The sequence below is a fragment of the Choristoneura fumiferana genome, chromosome 9 (assembly GCF_025370935.1).
Source record: "Choristoneura fumiferana chromosome 9, NRCan_CFum_1, whole genome shotgun sequence".
Lineage (NCBI taxonomy): Eukaryota > Metazoa > Arthropoda > Insecta > Lepidoptera > Tortricidae > Choristoneura > Choristoneura fumiferana.
The window spans coordinates 11071740-11089480 of record NC_133480.1 but is presented as its reverse complement, the minus strand read 5'-3'; the positions used below and the strand labels follow the sequence as shown (position 1 = coordinate 11089480).

The following is a 17741-nucleotide window of genomic DNA, read 5'->3' as shown; positions in this document are numbered from 1 at the left end:
CAAACCGATACCGAGCGCACAGAAAGCATTCAAGAGCGGCACCGACAATAAGGTACTTTTCTTACTAAACTTTAAGGGATGTTTTGACTCATAAAAAATCAATTTAAAAACTTGTGTCTCTGTCAAATTAAAATTTGGACCCTACTTATTAATATAGAGTAAACAAAGAAAAAATGTTTTTTTTCGACATTTTACTTTAAACGCGATTATCTCGGAAACTAGAACCGACAACAAGGTACCTTTTCCCAGATAAAGCCACATATATTCATATTCTGTACATAACATTACACTAACTAACCCAATTCTGTTCGAAACTATACTATATTAAGTGCGAGTGCGACAAAATAACAGATAGGTAATTCGCGATTTACCAATGCCCACTGCGGGCGTACAAAACCTTTGAGGCAGCCGACGACGCATTCGGCACGCGACCTTGTACAATTATCCATTTTGTGACCGTCGGAGATCGTAGGCGCGTCAATTTAAAAATGCTAGAAAACTAAGTATATGTCCGAATTTACGCTTAAGTTATATGTGAGTATTATTTTTTTATTGATTTACAACCCTATCCTAAACCAAAACATTGGTGCTGAATAATAACGACCTTCGCGCGCAGAACTAGAGTTCAATGTTGCTTGATTGTGCGCGGTGATTATGCTAATAAAAATTACGTAGGCATATAAAATGGCGGCTTTCGTCAACATCAAAAGTGAGAACCTTCTATACTTGTACTATTACTGTACTATTTCTATTCTGTGCCCTTAGTGTAAGTTTTCGGTTACAAAACACGTCTCGATCGCGTTCGCGTTAAAATCTTAATTTGTATAGAAACACGAACATCGCAAACGTTCCGCTAGAGGCGCTGTTCGTGTTTCCATATGAATTGTGATTTTAACGCGAACGTGATCGAGACGTATTTTGTAACCGAAAACTTACACTAAGGGCACTTTTTTTGTATTTCCATATAAATTGAGATTTTAACGCGAACGCGATCGAGATGTATTTTGTAACAGAAAACTTACACTAAGGGTACTGTGCCGTAACATAGGACCAACTTGTGTGTTTGTCTGTACCTATACGTCTGAACCTTAATATAATCTAAGGTCAGAACAGATTAAGTTAAATTTGGGTAAGTATATACATTCGTCCATTTCTGTAACCCAAACCCAGACACTGGCGTGTAGGTATGTGTAACGTAGATGAGTGAGGGAGGTACCTGACCAGGAAGGGGCAACTTTGAGGCAAAATATAAAACTTAAAAAGAAGCTTTTCGAACTTTAGTTACTAGGTAGGTAGGTAGGTAGCTGGGGCAAAAAATAAACTAGGGCCTTAACTAAACTATTTAAAATCGTTTGTTCCGTATTCGTCGTAATCCGAATTTCACGTACTCCAGATTTGTAATTTATAGATTGTAAGTCAGTCCGAATGGCCTCTAAGCTTGGGCGCCCCGGAGCACTGCCCCGTCTAGCCCTCCGGTAGCTACGCAAGTGTTTCTATTATTGTAATAATTTATATAATGAATTATTTTTAGATTACCAAAGAAAATAGATTGTACAGTCACCAGCACTAATATCTGACACAACAAGCGTGCATAAATATCTGATACGACTCTATTTCTAGGGCCGGAAGGACGTGTCAGATATTTTTGCACGCTCCGCTGTGGCAGATATTAATGCAGGTGATTGTACCTATAAGTATAGAAAGTACTATATGGTACTATTGCCCTCTTCTCATTACAATTTTGAATAAAAAATATTTCTTCTCTTACACATTTAGGTATTATTATGTGCTCATAATTCCGTACGTACGTAGTAGGTACGTTACGTACATGTACGCAAACTTCACTAGCCCTGTAGTGGAGTTGGTGAGCCTGCCGCCAGGGTAGGAGTCAGAATGATTCAACCACAACACATGAGGATGTAACTCGGTTTATTACAAGGTATAATACATGTTGCTCATATCCGTATCAATCATTAACAAAATATAATATATGCTCCGCATCACAGTACAGTTTGATTATGAAGTCATCGGGTAACTATGTACCTGTATCTCCTTGGCTTGATGGTAGTGACACAATTGTACCAATAATACGGAATATACTGGGATCCATAAGGATCCCGGGAGATCCACTGTTTCCACCCCTCGATCTCTCCTTACGCCTCCTTGTTCCAATACGCGCCTTCAGTATGGTGCGTATTGTATTGTTGTAGTACTGTCAGGTAATGCGCTAACAACGGCGCTTGCAAGAGTACGTATTATAAGTACAATTCTGCATAACACAGGTAAAGGTTAATTGGATTGCTCGATCCTCTCCATGCACACACGACATTCAAAATTCGTAACGTACTCTCCCTCATCACCTTACCGACTTAAAAATATCAACTGTCAATCTCTCAAATTGCCAGTTCGAAAAAGATACAGGTGCGTTACTATATGAAGTCTGTTTACTTCGTGGAAATGCGGGTTCCGCGACAAGCCCGAATGGAACTTGGTTGGTTTTATTAATAACAAATTGTATTTAGACAAATTGTGTTTTAGACGACCAGATGGCCTAGTGGTTAGAGAACCTGACTACGAAGCTAAAGGTCCCGGGTTCGATTCCCGTGTCGGGGCAGATATTTGTATGAAAAATACGAATGTTTGTTCTCGGGTCTTGGGTGTTTACTATGTATTTAAGTATGTATCTATCTATACTATCTACTTTGGGACTAGGTCAATTGGTGTGAATTGTCCTGTGATATTTGATATTTATTTTATTTATTTACTTATGTTAACCCTTTATTGGATATTAATTATTATTAGAGATCACCAGATATAAGTAAGTACCTACTATGTTTATTTCTGTCTCGGATTTCTTCTACAGCTGATAAAATAGACATATAAGTACATAGCTATAAGTACATGTTTACCTAGCTTACATAGCTATATACCTAAATGCCCAATCTTACTAAGAGCTCGAGTAGGTAAGTACGCTCAGTTTACGCCTTGTGTTTCAGATGGGTAGATGTCACGAGCATTTACCTCTTAGGTACGGTTTTCCGGTAGTAGCTAGGTACTTAAAATAGTTGAAACAGGTTAGAAGTATGGATATTATCCGTGTTTACTAGTTATCTCTGCTTTTAGATATTTTAAGCCCATGCGTTACAACTCTTACAGGTTATTAGGTATAAAATGTTTGCGGAAAACACTTCCATATAGGTAGGTAATTGTATTTACTCAACTACAATGAATTTAACATAAAAAATATTTCATTTAAGACATTAAATACTAAAACATGACAACCTATAATATAGGTACAGTCACCAATATCTGACACAACATGCGTGCATAAATATTTGATACGACTATTTCTATAGTACTTTTTTTCGGACAGGATGGGTACGGTGACACTTGCGTTTTTTCCATTCCACGCCATGAACGTTTCAGGTTTTTTTTTTATAAAAAAATATACGTACTTGAATCCCGAAAGAAACAGAAAAATATCTCTTTAGCTTAAAAGATTTCGTAATAATAAACAAAAATCACTTAAAAATATATTATTATGTTTTAATACTAAAAAGATAAATTTTAATATCGTCAACTTTCATCGCGTAAAACATAACTCTATTTTAATAGAGCTTGACTGCTTATCGACCGAATCGATTCCACAATCTTGTCAAATCGTTTGAGTCGCATCATCTGTCAATTAGTACGAGAGCGAAGGTCCTTAAATGCGTCATTAAATCGAATGTTTCGTATTGTTTGATGTTTTGAACTGTTAGGTACTTTGTTATTCAATTTTGTTATTATGGTTTTTCTTATTGGTTATATTATTGGTTTTTCATAGTGCCAAAGAAGACCGCATGGTTTGTGAGATCCCGAAAACAAGTAAACACACTTGCTACGCGGGCGAAACCGCAGGCAAAAACTAGTTAAAAATATAAACTATCACTAATCAAATCGATTACACACCCTTAGCATATTTAATCCAGAAACGCAATAAATCGATTCGAATTAACATTGTCACACACAACCCTTTTGTCACCGTACCCATCCTAACCCAAAAGTACTATAGGGCCGGAAGAACGTGTCAGATATTTTTGCACGCTCCGCTGTGGCAGATATTAATGCTGGTGACTGTACCTACTCATTCATAGGAACCTCAAGGTTATGCGAGTGAATAATCAAAATAAATACGTCTACAACTACATTATTATTATAGTCTTTTTGCTGCACAATATTCCGTCCCCGGGTTCCCCAGTTCGAACAGACACGCCCCAACTATTTAGGCACTAGTTAACACAAGGCCGGCCGAGCCAATAAATTAATCGTCTGGCCGACATACGCATATTAGAGTGTAGGTACGTACCGACTAATTGGACTGCACAGCGTATCTCTTTAGATTTTCGGGTTCGTTACCTCATTGGCAAAAAAGGAACCATTGTAGGTCCGTCTAACCATCTGTCAAAACTCTTTTTCTCAGAAATCCATACATTACATATCATGGGGGTAGCCCTTGAAACAGGAAAAAAGGTAAACTTTCAATCAAATCAAAATCTATAGGGTATTTTCAGTTGTCCTAGCAACTTGAAATATATAACGTTTTAAACGACCGTTTTTGACGACCGGATGGCGTGACGTGATGGAGTGGTTAGAGAACCTGACTACGAAGTTTGAGGTCCTGGGTTCGAATCCCGGCCGGGGCAGATATTTGTGTGAATAACACGAATGTTTGTTCTCGGGTCTTGGATGTTTAATATGTATTTAAGTATGTATTTATCTATATAAGTATGTTTATCCGTTGCCACCCGTTGCCTAGTATCCATAGTACAAGCTTTGCTTAGTTTGGGACTAGGTCAATTGGTGTCAAATGTCCCATGATATTTATTTATTATTTTATTATTTATTTAAACTTTCGTGATTTTCATTCATAGTCATAATACCACGAACGGGACTGATCACGCTAACACACACGAGTAATATTTACCTCGACGTTTCGGCAACATTACAGTGGCCGTGGTCACGAGTAGTGTGGGGTGTGGACTTGACACCCCACACTTCAGTCTACTCGTGACCACGCCCGCTGCTAATGTTGACGAAACGTCGAGGTAAATATTTCCCACATTTAGTACGGAACTTAGGTGCGCGAGTTCTGCTCACACTTGGCCGCTTTTTACCTGTTTAGGTTAGACCATTTGGGCTGGGAAAGCAAAAGATAAATGATCGAACTCTTTATTAAAATTTCCAGCGATTTCTAATCATATCCGCGCCCTTTTCGCCAATCATAATAGCAGGCGCGTTGGTATGCGCCGCTATAGTTCTGGGTATTACGCTACTGTCCACCACTCGCAGGTTGTTCACGCCGTACACCCTCAACTCCGGGTCTACCACCGCAGAAGAATCCGTATTCGGCCCCATTTTACACGTAGATATCTGATGATGAAGCGTAGCGGTCATCGTTCGCACTGCACATTCCCAATACGCATCCGAATCAAAGTCATACTGTCTACAATTTGGGAACTTCGTATCGTCCAGGATTGCTCCGTACTTCTGGAAATAGGACGTAGCAACCATTTTTTGAATGTACCGTATTGCTGCTATCATCGTGTCTACATCTTGTTGATGAGTCAAGTAATTCCCGTACATTTTCACATCATCTAAGGGATTCTTCGATCGCAGCTCCAAGTAGCCCTTGGATTTTGGATGCAGCAGCATGAAAAGTACAGTAAAGCTCTCGATGTTTTCAATAGGTTTGTAAACCGCGTCATATAACCAGTCTGTTAAATGGATTCCTTTAGCTACGATATGGCCTTCGTCGGACGGTAAAGCAGCACAGGATCCAAGCAGCTCAATGTCAGGAAAGTCACCGATTTCGTCGGAAACATTAGTTTTAATGTATCCAATAGTTTCTACTCCAGCTAAAGATGACATGGGGCCATCTCCGTACTGAGTAAATTGAAGTATATTCTCAACAGTAGCTATTTTCTTTTCAACCAAAGTTAGTCTCGTTGTATTCAATTTAAATGCTAGACCAGGGTATGAAATGTGATCGTATAAAGTTTGACCAACTGGTAAATTGTGTATTACTGGTATTCCGACTGAGTCTAATTGTTCCCTTGGGCCGACGCCGGAGAGCATCAATAAATGCGGTGACTCAATCGGCCCCGCTGACAAAATGACTTCCTTCTTTGCTCTTATCTCATACACAAGACCGTTGCGAATGAATTGTACACCGAGTGCTGTTTTTGTGGCAGGGTCTATAATAACTTTGGTGACTCTGCAACTGGTTAAGATGTGCAAACTTTTTCTTTTCTTGACGTTGTGTAAGAAAGCCTTGGCACTGCTGTGTCGGCGGCCGCGGTTCATCGTGGCCTGTATGTAGCTGAACCCAAATCCATCTGGACTATTATAATCCGTTCGACGATTGCCTAACTGTTTCGCTGCATCCAAGAAAGCCTTTGACAGTTTTGACCTGGAACATAATTTTTTGTATAATAAGTGACGGACGGACGTGTACCGTAAATATTTAAATAAATTTTTAAACATGGTAGAGGCGACTTTTGGAGGCTAAATTAGAAAAAAAACGTGTATTATATTGTGTGTCATATATCAAATGAAAATTTGAGCATCAGTTTAGAATAGGCGAAAATTTACCATTCCCCCATATCTTGAAAACCAGTAAAATCCCTACTAATATTATAAATGCGAAAGTAACTCTGTCTGTCTGTCTGTCTGTCTGTCTGTCTGTTACGCTTTCACGTCGAAACCACTGAACCGATTTTGATGAAATTTGGTATATAGATATTTTGAACCCCAAGGATCAACATAGGATACCTTTTATTCCGGTAGAGGGCGCCACCACGCGATAACCTAGATCCGCGCAGACGAAGTCGCGGGCTTAAGCTAGTAATATATAATTGTATGTACGGACGGAAATTCCCTCTTGTTGTACCTACAAACGTTGTGATACAAAAATGAAATAATCTAAAGATTATCGAAAAAAGTATAAAGACTGTACCTATGATTTAAATGTGGGTGCCACAATTAAAAAAGACATATGGAATTATTAATTCAATCGTACGGAAACCTCCACGCAAGTTCGACTCGCATTAGTGCGTTTTTTTTAAGTTAACAGAGCCCCCTCATTATCTGCCTGAGTATTGCTTAAGTGCTAGATGAAGTAGCTAAAGTTCTGCCTATAAAATTATATACGATATAAACTATCTATCTGTGTATTTGTATTTTTATTTTTATGTGCCATAAAGAGTTTACATACATACTCGTACATACATACTATTCACTACTAACCAGCTAGCGGGGATTCAAAAATTTGACAAAAAAACGTACTTAGTCAGTTATAAAGATATCACCTGAAGGGCACGTCCTCCACAGCGAGCTCGCCAGTTCTCCCATGCCATGGAGAATTCTTCAGCCCGCGTAGGTTCGCCCTCTCTGATTTCATATAGTATTGCAGAACATCTTCATACGACCTGAAATATTTTTTGTGAAAATCATAATAAAAAACCATTTAATTATCTTTATGAACCCGAAAATTACGGGATCTCGCAGGATTGATATTTCTGATCCCGCGGGATCTCGAATTTGCGATCTCGAGTCGGGATTGCATTCCCTACTGACGACGGACTAAACTAAACAGTTTTTTTTTTACGAAACTACATAATTAACACTGCCTTTTAATTTTCAGGTAACCGTCTTATTCCTTGTCATCGAGTTGTAAGTACAGTAGAATCCGGTTATAGCGACGGCCGGAGACACCGGGACCGGTGATATGACGTCGTACTAACTGGACGCCGTACTAAACGAACGGATGTACTTTCATGGTGGCTCATATTAAAACCAAACATATGTCTATACTTAGGTCGCTAAAAACGGTTGGTTGTTAAATGCGAAGTCGTACTAAACGGACTCCACTGTATACCTGAACAAAGTCAGTAGGAGGCAGCTTAAGCCGCTTTGTTGAAAAAATATCTACAACTAAATCACTTGTGATGCGACTCTGATTTGATTACCGAAGAGAATTGGAGAACAACACATGCTTTGCGGTATTTATCATGTTTTACAAGTACACATTCTTTAGATGCGCCGGACATGACTTGGTTGCTGATGTTATCTATTTAGGCTGTTATCAGGTAGTATACGTCATAATCCTATAAATAAACAATAGCCATATTGAAATTTTTGTGCACTCGGACGGTAAACAATTAGATTTAGAATAGAACACGTGTATTTTATCTATGCTAGGTTCAAATTGTTTCAAATTGCTTCAAATTAACCTTGAACTCTTTTTGACATACCAGCTCTAAATATCTTGTATGGAAGTCAAACTAAGAGTTTCACAATCGGACGACAGTCTTTTTACGGCTAGAAACAGGCAGAGAATGTACTGAACCCTGGGTTCCGAGAGTTTTGTAGTTATAATGCGTTGTGCGTTTTAGTTTACTCGTAATACTGTGGTTTAATCTGTACACTTATGATCAGTTTCTAAGTATCTTCACCTAGTCGAAAACGAATATACCTACGTTAAATATTCGAAGAAATGTGATTCCTTTATTTAGTTTGTTCCCGAAATAATCTCAGCACTTGACATCAGTTCAGTGTTGCCAACCCCATCATAAAGTAAAACTGTAGATATGCTTGAAAAAAAAAAGTGTAGAAAACTGTAAACATCAAATAAAAAAACAGTAAATCTTTATCTTTTTGTAATTTTAGGGAAAGAATAAAAAATAAAAAATCATGTAATCATAAAAGCTTATTAAATTAAATAGGTAAATGTAAAGTGTCTCAATGATACATTTATTCCACGTCAAGCAAAATTAGCGTTAGAATAGTTTTGCTATGCTATTCTAGCACTTCAGACAATGTGACTAGCGATTTTTGAGGAAGCTTGCCTTGAAAATAGCCTTTTATTATGACAATAAAGGTAAGTAGGTACCTATGCATTTTGAGAATTACCTCCGGTCCGATAGTAGTACATTTTACTGGAGCTGACTTAGTTACGGATTACGCACTAATAAAATAGATGACGCCAGCATCTAAACTAAAAAAATGTAGATTTCGGGGCCTAAACTAAAAACTAAGGGAATTTCCAAAAACTGTAGATCTACAGTTAAAACTGTAGGGTTGGCTACACTGCATCATTTATAGACCGAGCGCACGCCTATTCTGACTACGAAACACATTTCATGCGTTTAATGTTTATTCGATGATTATTTTTAGTTTGCGCATGTGTTAGATTTATCGCAGGATTTGCATTTTTTGCTTCCTCGTGTCGCAATTTAAAGCTATGTAAGTTGTTACTTTCGTTCTGTAACAAACAAAATAATGCTTTCATACAACATAATATTGGCTCTAACGCCTTCAATTTTTATTTTAGCAACAACTTCCGTGAATAAGATTTATTAGGCGTTTTTTCTGATCTCACATTCACGAAAGGTCTCCTTTACGGAATTATTGTGTAGTTCCCAAAACTTCTGTCTTATCTTGAGAATCTTACAGCGAATTTTTCTATACAATATATATTCGGTACTTAAGTATCAAAAATGACAGGCGCGTTAACTGTGAATCTTTTTCAAGAACAATTGAGTCCCGCGTCCTTTTTCTGCAGTCGTTTTCGCTAGGTACCATCAGCCAAATAAGGGGTCTATCAATTTTTGCTCGTATTACAGGCCACACCCGGTTTAAGCGTTAGCGGGACGGCAAGATAGCTCCGCATTACTTTCTCCTCCGCTGCCTAGCTCCGCTTCAGTGGACGGCTTACCATCCATAGTTCCCGTCGGCCGCGATCCTGTCCCAGTCGGCCTTGAGCCCACGAGTGTAGATCATGTAATTGATAACGCTGGACCCGCCAACTGCCTTCCCTCGAGGCCAGAAACACCTGCCTCCATTAAATCCTGAAAATTATACATTTCATGTTGAATCACTTCCTTTACCATAATTTCATTTGCCATAAAATATATAAACAAGCCAGGATTTTTCATAAAAGTCATCTTATACATATAATGCAGTAGTAGTAGGTTATTTTATTTATTATATTTTATTTTATTTTATTAAATATCAATACTGAAAAAAATACTACAAATGAAAATTATGAAAAACGATATAATAATATTATGGCATATGAAATTCAGGTAAACAATAGAGAACCATTTCATGTATGTACTTGCCGATAATTAAAAAAATCAAAAACCCGACTGCCAAAACTAAAAGGAAGAAAATAAGCCTAGTGGTCTAGAACTCTGTTAAGTAGCTAATTTAACGTTCAACAGTCGGGGCCCATTACTAAGAGTTTTTGAGCGTCGATTTAAATGGGTACCGACTATTGAACTTTAAATTAGCTACTTAGCAGAGTTCTAGACCACAAGGCTTATTTTCTTCCTTTTAGTTTTGGCAGTCGGGTTTTTGATTTTTTTAATGTAATGTTTTATTTTACACTTTTTTGATATTTATGTGAAAACGGTAGATTAAAAGTATTATAACCCATATATATATTTAGAATGGGGCAATTATTAGCTTTCATTTGATACCCATATTGTTACAATACAAAATATATTTTTTCATTCCTCCGCCATATTTTTTGCTATAACCTTATGTATGCTATAGCACAATAAATAAAAAAAAACTGAAAATCATGATTTTTCATGTCTGACTGTCTGTGTCAATAAGCCATCTAAAATGACCCCACATTGCGTACATTTTGCTTATGAGCTTAGAAGGCTCTGCTCACACTGCATCACCCCGACTGCTAACATCCCCTCGCAGGTAAAATTTCCAAAAACTAATTTCTTTCTTATAAGTACCCAAATGCCAAGTTTCATAAAGAAACATCGATTCATCTTCGATAATGACGATCTTCCATATATAAAGTTTCATCCCCTATTTCAACCCCTTAACGCCTCTTTTTCGCGATAAAAGATAGAAAGAAAGAAAGAAAGAAAGAAAGAAAGAAGATATTTATTCACTAACACAGAAGACACATATATACAGCAAAATTAACACAAATAAAATAAAAAAATTACAGAAAAACATGAAAATAGTAAATACAAGATACACAATGTTGTGTGTCCCCGCGAAAGTGAAACGGTCGCTGACTCAGCATTATGCTAAACTTAAACGCCTGCAGCGCTGATTTTCTGCCAGAACCGTCTGTGACTCACGGAACGATACACAAATATAATAAATAAATAAATAAACCACTTATCTATACATACACAAATAAACTTAAGAGAAAAAAAAAATAACTACAACAAACCAAGAAATAAATAAATTACAACGAACAATTTGTTTAAAAACATCAGGCCGGCATATCAATGTGGTTGGCATGTCAAAGTGCTGGATAGGGAAAGGATTTTTGGAGCGTCAATAAGTAATCCTTCAGTTTGCGCTTGAAGGTATACCCACTACACGCCTATGTTCTTTCCCAAGGTCTATTCTATCTCTGTAGCAAATTTCATCAAAATCGGTTCAGCGGTTTAGGCGTGAAAGCGTAACAGACAGACAGACAGACAGTTACTTTTGCATTTATAATATTAAGTATAAGTATATATAGTATAATTATAGTATAATAGTATATATAGTATAAGTATGGATTTTTTATGGCCCGCACGGTTTGTGCACTGTGGCCCGGGGTAAAAACGGGGAAACGGGTAAAGGTTTTAAAAATGATCGGTAGGAACGGAATTTGGAATACTGAATAAGAAATCAGGTGTTAACGAAATAAAATATTACAGGAGGAATAATTTATACACATATGTTATATTGTCTAAATTTTAATATCATTACATAGGATAAAATCTGCTAAAAGTTGATATACATGAAGGTCAGCTGTTGAAAGTAAGCAGGATATGGATGAAGGGAAAGGAACTTTAAGGGAAGTGAGGCCTTTGACAAGAGCTGTCGCGGTCGCGCCGAGAACAAACAAAGATGATGTGGTTTAAATCAGCTTCGTCATATCGACATTCGCATGTGGGGCTGTCAATAATATTGAGCTTAGCAAGGTGAGCTGGGGTGCAAACATGACCCAGTCGCATACGAGTCAGTATTGTTGTAACCTTTTTACCGAATCTCAGTTTCCAAAACCAGGGCTTTATGGGTATAGAGGGTTGGATGGCACGATAATGACGACCCTTAGAACCATCTTGGGCCCAGGATTCACCCCAGGATTCCCTGAGGTAAATCCCAGGAAGAGCTATCAAGTCATGCGCGTACTTTTTAAAAATATTCACATCTCCACTCTCCACCGCTTCATTGGCTATTCTGTCTACTCTCTCATTTCCAGAATCCCACAGTGGGCTGGAACCCACGCGGAAGACACGGAATAGTTTTCATTTAAACATTTCAATAACAGATTTCTAACTTCAGAAATGATCGGAAATTGATAATGTGAACCGAATGGGAACCGAAACAGACCTTGCAAAGAACTCAAAGAATCTGTAAAAATAACAGTTTTACGAAGTTTCATTAAGATGATGTAGGTATTCTAGGGCTTTAACTAGGCCGAGACATTCGCCAGTAAACACAGATGATTCAGGAGGGAGTTTGGTTTCCTGAACAATATTGTAATTAGAGTGCAGCACGCCCACACCTACGCAGCCATCTTTAGAATATTTAGATGCATCTGTAAATATCCGATGCCATCGTGGCCATTTGGTATCCGCAATGTAGTTGAATGATAACTTTTGGTTCTTCTCAGTCTTGACAAGACCCATGCTAAAATGGATATCAGGAGAGATGGTAAGGGAATCGCAACTATATTTCAACAATGGATTAGAATTCGTTTGATGAGTAGGGGCCTTAAGAGAAGTGAATCTGTTATAACTGAACTAAACATGGTGGTCGTTTATTTTTCCAGAAGCTACTAGTGGGGATTATAGAAGCCAGGCAAGTTAGTTTTGGTGTTAAGATATGGTTATTAAATTGAACACAGCGAAATAGGAATTTGTCCGACAGAAATTGTCGTCTTAAGTTTAATGGAGGCTCTGCACATTCAGCTCTCATACAAAAGCAACTTTACTATGGTATTTAAATGATTTTTAAGCAAAAACTTAAAGTTAACGTCTCAACTTAAGGTGAAGGTTTTAAACATACTTAAACTTGGCATTGTCACAAGGTTGGGTGAAATGACGTGATTATTAATGTGTTCAAACCTGTTCTTTGAGGTTGATCGTTACAAATAATAAAACTAACTATAAAAACTGTTAAGTATAGCATTTTATGTATACTGCTCAAAAGAAAATAAGGGCCACGGAGTTTTATTGGTAAAGTTTAAATATTAATAAATATTATTCTTTATAACATTCCTTGGCCAAAAGTGGTTTTATTAATACTACATAACACAATACAAATACTTTTAATTCAATTCAACTGATAGATAAAAACGCAAACGTACCTATTTTTAATTTCAATTTACTGGTGGGAATCAAGTGGTCCTTATTTTCTTTTTAACCCCGACCACCCCCGACGCAAAAAGAGGGGTGTTATAAGTTTGACCGCTATATGTGTCTGTATGTCTGTGTGTCTGTCTGTGGCACCGTAGCTCTTAAACGGGTGGACCGATTTGAATGCGGTTTTTTTATTTATAAGCAGGTTTTCTAGCGATGGTTCTTAGACATGTTTTATTAAAATCGGTTCAGCCGTTTTTGAGATAGTGAACTTTGAAGTGACAATGTCGGGGGTTTAGCCTAAAGGCTAAAGGCTAGGGTATCTAAAGATACGAATCTATTTTATGTGGCGCATAAGCGTTTTCTGTCTTTCTTATTTTTATATGTAGAGTATGTTCCATTAGAAATTAGAAATACTGGACCCGCAAGATCCTAGAGAAAACTGAGTGGCTTGCTATTAGTAGGTATTTATATGTAATTTAAAAAAAAAACGTAAAAAATGTTTAATTTTACTTACCTAGTACTTAATTGGTTATAACCTTACTCTAACTAGCTCGCATACGTAACGAACACGGACTTGCAAGATACAAGACTTGCCTGCCTAATTTGTGAGTCAGGACTCAATTTGCTGATTTGTGCAATGTACCTAGAACCCATTTTTTTCATTTAAAATTGTTTTTTCCTTCCTTGTACAATTTTCTTTTTTTTTAAGAAAAAAATATTATTATTGTTTATTATTTTCTACTGAGGTAAACCGTGTAGACTCAATTGTTAATGCCCTTGTTAACCTTATCCTTGCCTTCGCCACGAGATATAAAATTGCCGTGGTTCTCTCAGAAACTAGAATAGCCTTCCTTTGAGGACAAACTTCTTTGGTCACTCACTATTTCCGCCGGTCAATTTTCTTGCACTTGGAGACTTATTAGTCAAAATTAATCAAAAAGTAAAAAATAAATCAAAATATACATTCTGTAAGTAGGCCGCAAACCCCATGTCAGTTTTTTTACTCGGTACCAGCGCTTTCGAAAATACCATCATTGCCAAGAAGAATGCGCGCCGGAAGCCCGGAAGAAACGTGTCAGAAAGACATTTTTTCAAAACAAAATATAAAGTACTTAATTACAATTATCTACAATAGTTATCTATTTTTTTTTAATTTATATATAATATAAAATATAGTTTTTTTATAAAAATATTTTTTTTAAAATTTCATTTTATTTCCATCTTTTTAACTTTATATCTCATTCTCTCATTAAGTCATGTGTATCATCAAAACTGAACCTACATGTAAAATTACATATCTGTGCTATCAACCTTTGAGGAGTTTCCTCGTGAGCAAACAACCCTGGCTGCAGCCAGGTGGTGTCTATCATTTAAACGAATTGTTATTGAAATAAATTGAACAATCTTGCAGTTAGTTTGGCAAACGAGCATGAGGGTCACTTACAGCATTATTAGGACTGCGGGTGAGTTACCGGCCTAAAGGGGGGGGGGGCTTGGGGCCTCCGGATCTCCTACTCACCGTAGGAAATACAGCAGCAAAACTACTATTTCACGCCGGTATTCTGTGGGAGTGTGGTGTAGTACTAACCAGGTCGAGCCGGCCCATTTGGCTCTACCACGAAAAAAAAGTTTCTTGTGTTTGCCATTAACTTGTGGAGCAGGAATTTATCTACCTGTATGTATGTACCTTCGTTAAAAACCTAAGTCTACATAAGATTAGTCCTAAATAAATTATGCCCCCGTTGGTATTTGGAGGTAATTGGGGGAGCGTTAGGTTGGTCGTTATTGAGACATATCAGTACGCGTGTACATTAAACTCACCCATACAAACTCCAGGCTGATACTCCATCAGGTACTGCCACGTGTAGTCGGTCTGCTGGAACAGGGGCGCCAGTATGGGCACGTCGGTGAGCAGACTCTCGCCGCGACCAGCTTCCAGCAGCAGCACAGAGGCGCGTCGGCCCTCGCTCAGCCGGGACGCCAGCACGCTGCCGGCCGAGCCTGCGCCTACGACGATAAAGTCGTATTCTGCCAACGGCCCTTTGAATCCTGGAACGATTGACCTAATTTTACCAGGCGCGCGGACCCAGATTTCAGAGTAGGGGGTAGTCACCTGACTGCCAGAACTGTGTGCGCGTTGATTAATTTGTTATTTGCTGAAAATGGCTTTAAAACTCTGAAGGTTTAGAAGGACTAGTATATGGATTCCGAAATTGAGTGCAATTAATTATTCAGGCTGAAGTTAATTTAATTATTACCTAGCTTATTACGCACAATGTTACACACATACACACACGCATGCACGCAGGCAGGCACAGTAGGAGACAGTAGGTCGGCCATTCTCATTTTATCGTGCACCTGTCTAATTATACCGTACCGCTTTTTTTGTCATGCAAAAGCGACACGACACTGCATCTGAGTGCACATCTAGAAAAAGAACGGCTGCCATTTACATTTATCTGTGCACTCAAGTCTAATTACCGTGTCACTAGTGCGGTAAAAAAGCGGTACGGTAATTAGACAGGTGCACAATAAAATGAGAATAGCCGAGGCATCGGTTAGTTCTTCACAGGTGTTTTAAAAATATAAATTGTTTGTGTCTTGTTGGTGTGTGAACGTTGTCTTGTTTGATATTTTACTGAACAAAATATATTTCTAGATCTAGGTAGGTAGATCTAAAATAATATGAGAGTGACCTAGTAAATTCAGCTTTAATCTAAGAAAGTTCTATGAAATTAGAACCGCCAAATTTCAAGTTAATCCGACCACGGGAATTACGTTAACGTCTCAGCTTTAATTACAACGTTAGTTACATTACTATGTAACTACTCAAAGTAAAGCTCTTTACTTAGTTTATGTACACGTGTAGTTAATAAAACTGCGCTACAAAAACGTTTGACGAATAATAAACGTTTTTTTCTCTGTCTGTTTAAGTTTCTGAATAAATTCAACGTGCAACGTGTAATTATAATTACCTCTATAATCTATTTAGTAGGTAGTTGCCCACGACACGATGTCGTCCGCGCAAAACAAAACGAAAATTTACCCCCTTTTTATTTCCGAAACTTATTTAAATACCTATTACATCTCTTATTTGGATGTGACTTGATAGATATAACATAATTTGATATTACTGTAATATTTGGTATAATCCTACATTTGATAAAACTCAAGAAGTAATCTTTTTCAATTTTTTTTTAATTATATTTCACATAAATTAAGTTAGGTTTATTTTATAAAACAAATGCAGAAAGTTTACTTCTCGAAAGAGTAAGTCGCATTACATAAAATTTTTACTATACGAAATTTTACAGTTACATCAAATGTGGCATCCATCATTATCCTTCCCGTTTAGTGATAAAAGAAAAACAATATCTTACATTTTGATTTATATTAGACCGGTTATCTAGTAGCAGTAGTCGGGGTTGTGCATATTTGCTAGTAAGTCAGTTAATCAATCAACTTCTATCCTTTCTTTTATAGACTACCGCATACGTAAAACGTGCAATACTTAACAAATAAACTGTAAGTACCTACATAAATCAAAAGAAATATAACGGTTAACAATTATTATAATTAATTACTTATGTAAAGTATATACAAACGTAAAATTACCTTTAGGTAGTTCGTATTGATCCCTCATAAATGAGAATATATCACGTTCTGCAGGATTCAGGGGATACATGGTAGTGTTCAGCATCACCTCCACAACTCTACTTCTAACAGAGTTCTTGGACCTCCTCTCCCTCACTGCATTTTGACAATGAGGCTCATTGCAAACCATAGGAACCGCGTAATCATCAACAATTCCAAACTCTTCAAACACATCACTGTTAATTAATCCAATACAATATGCGAATAAAATTATAACTATAGCAGCCATCCTCTTTGCGTGAGATCTTGGCGTTAACTGCTTTGGTTGGCTATACGGTTAAGTATAGTACAGCGAGTCCTGTCAGTTTCAATCCTGTATATTTACAAACGCGTTGGTAGCGTCAAGTTGTCACATTAAGGCTATCTTTTGGATTTGAATATTCATTTGCGTTCGTGAACATTTTATTTTATTAGCTCTTCGATATAAACAAGCTTTGTTCATTCTGCGTGTCGTTATAGGACTGCTCAATATGTATTTAATATTGACATATTTTTTGCGTCGGGATGTTGAACGTGATTTTATCTCGCGTGGCATCTCTTAGCAAATATGTCTAATGTAATTAACCGTGAATTTTTCTACCTTTATAGTAGTGAGAGTTTTTTTGAAATCAGTTTAGTAGTTTCACATATTACCACTATTTACCATTTATACCCGACTTAAAAAAAATGAGGAGGTTATCAATTCGGTTGTATTTTTTTATGTTTGTT

The 17741-nt window shown here is 37.3% G+C and overlaps 2 protein-coding genes across 3 annotated transcripts in view; one reads left to right on the top strand and one right to left on the bottom strand.

Annotated features, from left to right (window-relative positions):
- Window positions 1-17741, top strand: part of Flo2 (flotillin-2) — a 320392-nt gene that overhangs the window by 3174 nt on the left and 299477 nt on the right. The gene's annotated exons all lie outside the window — the stretch shown is intronic.
- Window positions 5196-17453, bottom strand: LOC141431223 (glucose dehydrogenase [FAD, quinone]-like). The gene is made up of 5 exons (XM_074092299.1): window positions 16995-17453; window positions 15201-15428; window positions 9758-9890; window positions 7350-7469; window positions 5196-6451 (listed from the first exon to the last, which is right to left on the bottom strand). The coding sequence occupies exons 1-5, from the start codon at window positions 17260-17262 to the stop codon at window positions 5215-5217; spliced, it is 1986 nt and encodes a 661-aa protein (XP_073948400.1). The 5' UTR covers window positions 17263-17453; the 3' UTR covers window positions 5196-5214.

Coding starts and splice junctions, on each gene's coding strand:
- LOC141431223 (XM_074092299.1), bottom strand. CDS start 17,262: ATGGCTGCTATAGTTATAATTTTATTCGCATATTGTATTGGATTAATT. Junction 15,429..16,994: donor TCAATACGAACTACCTAAAG/GTAATTTTACGT, acceptor CAATCGTTCCAG/GATTCAAAGGGCCGTTGGCA. Junction 7,470..9,757: donor GCCGACGGGAACTATGGATG/GTAAGCCGTCCA, acceptor AAAATATTTCAG/GTCGTATGAAGATGTTCTGC.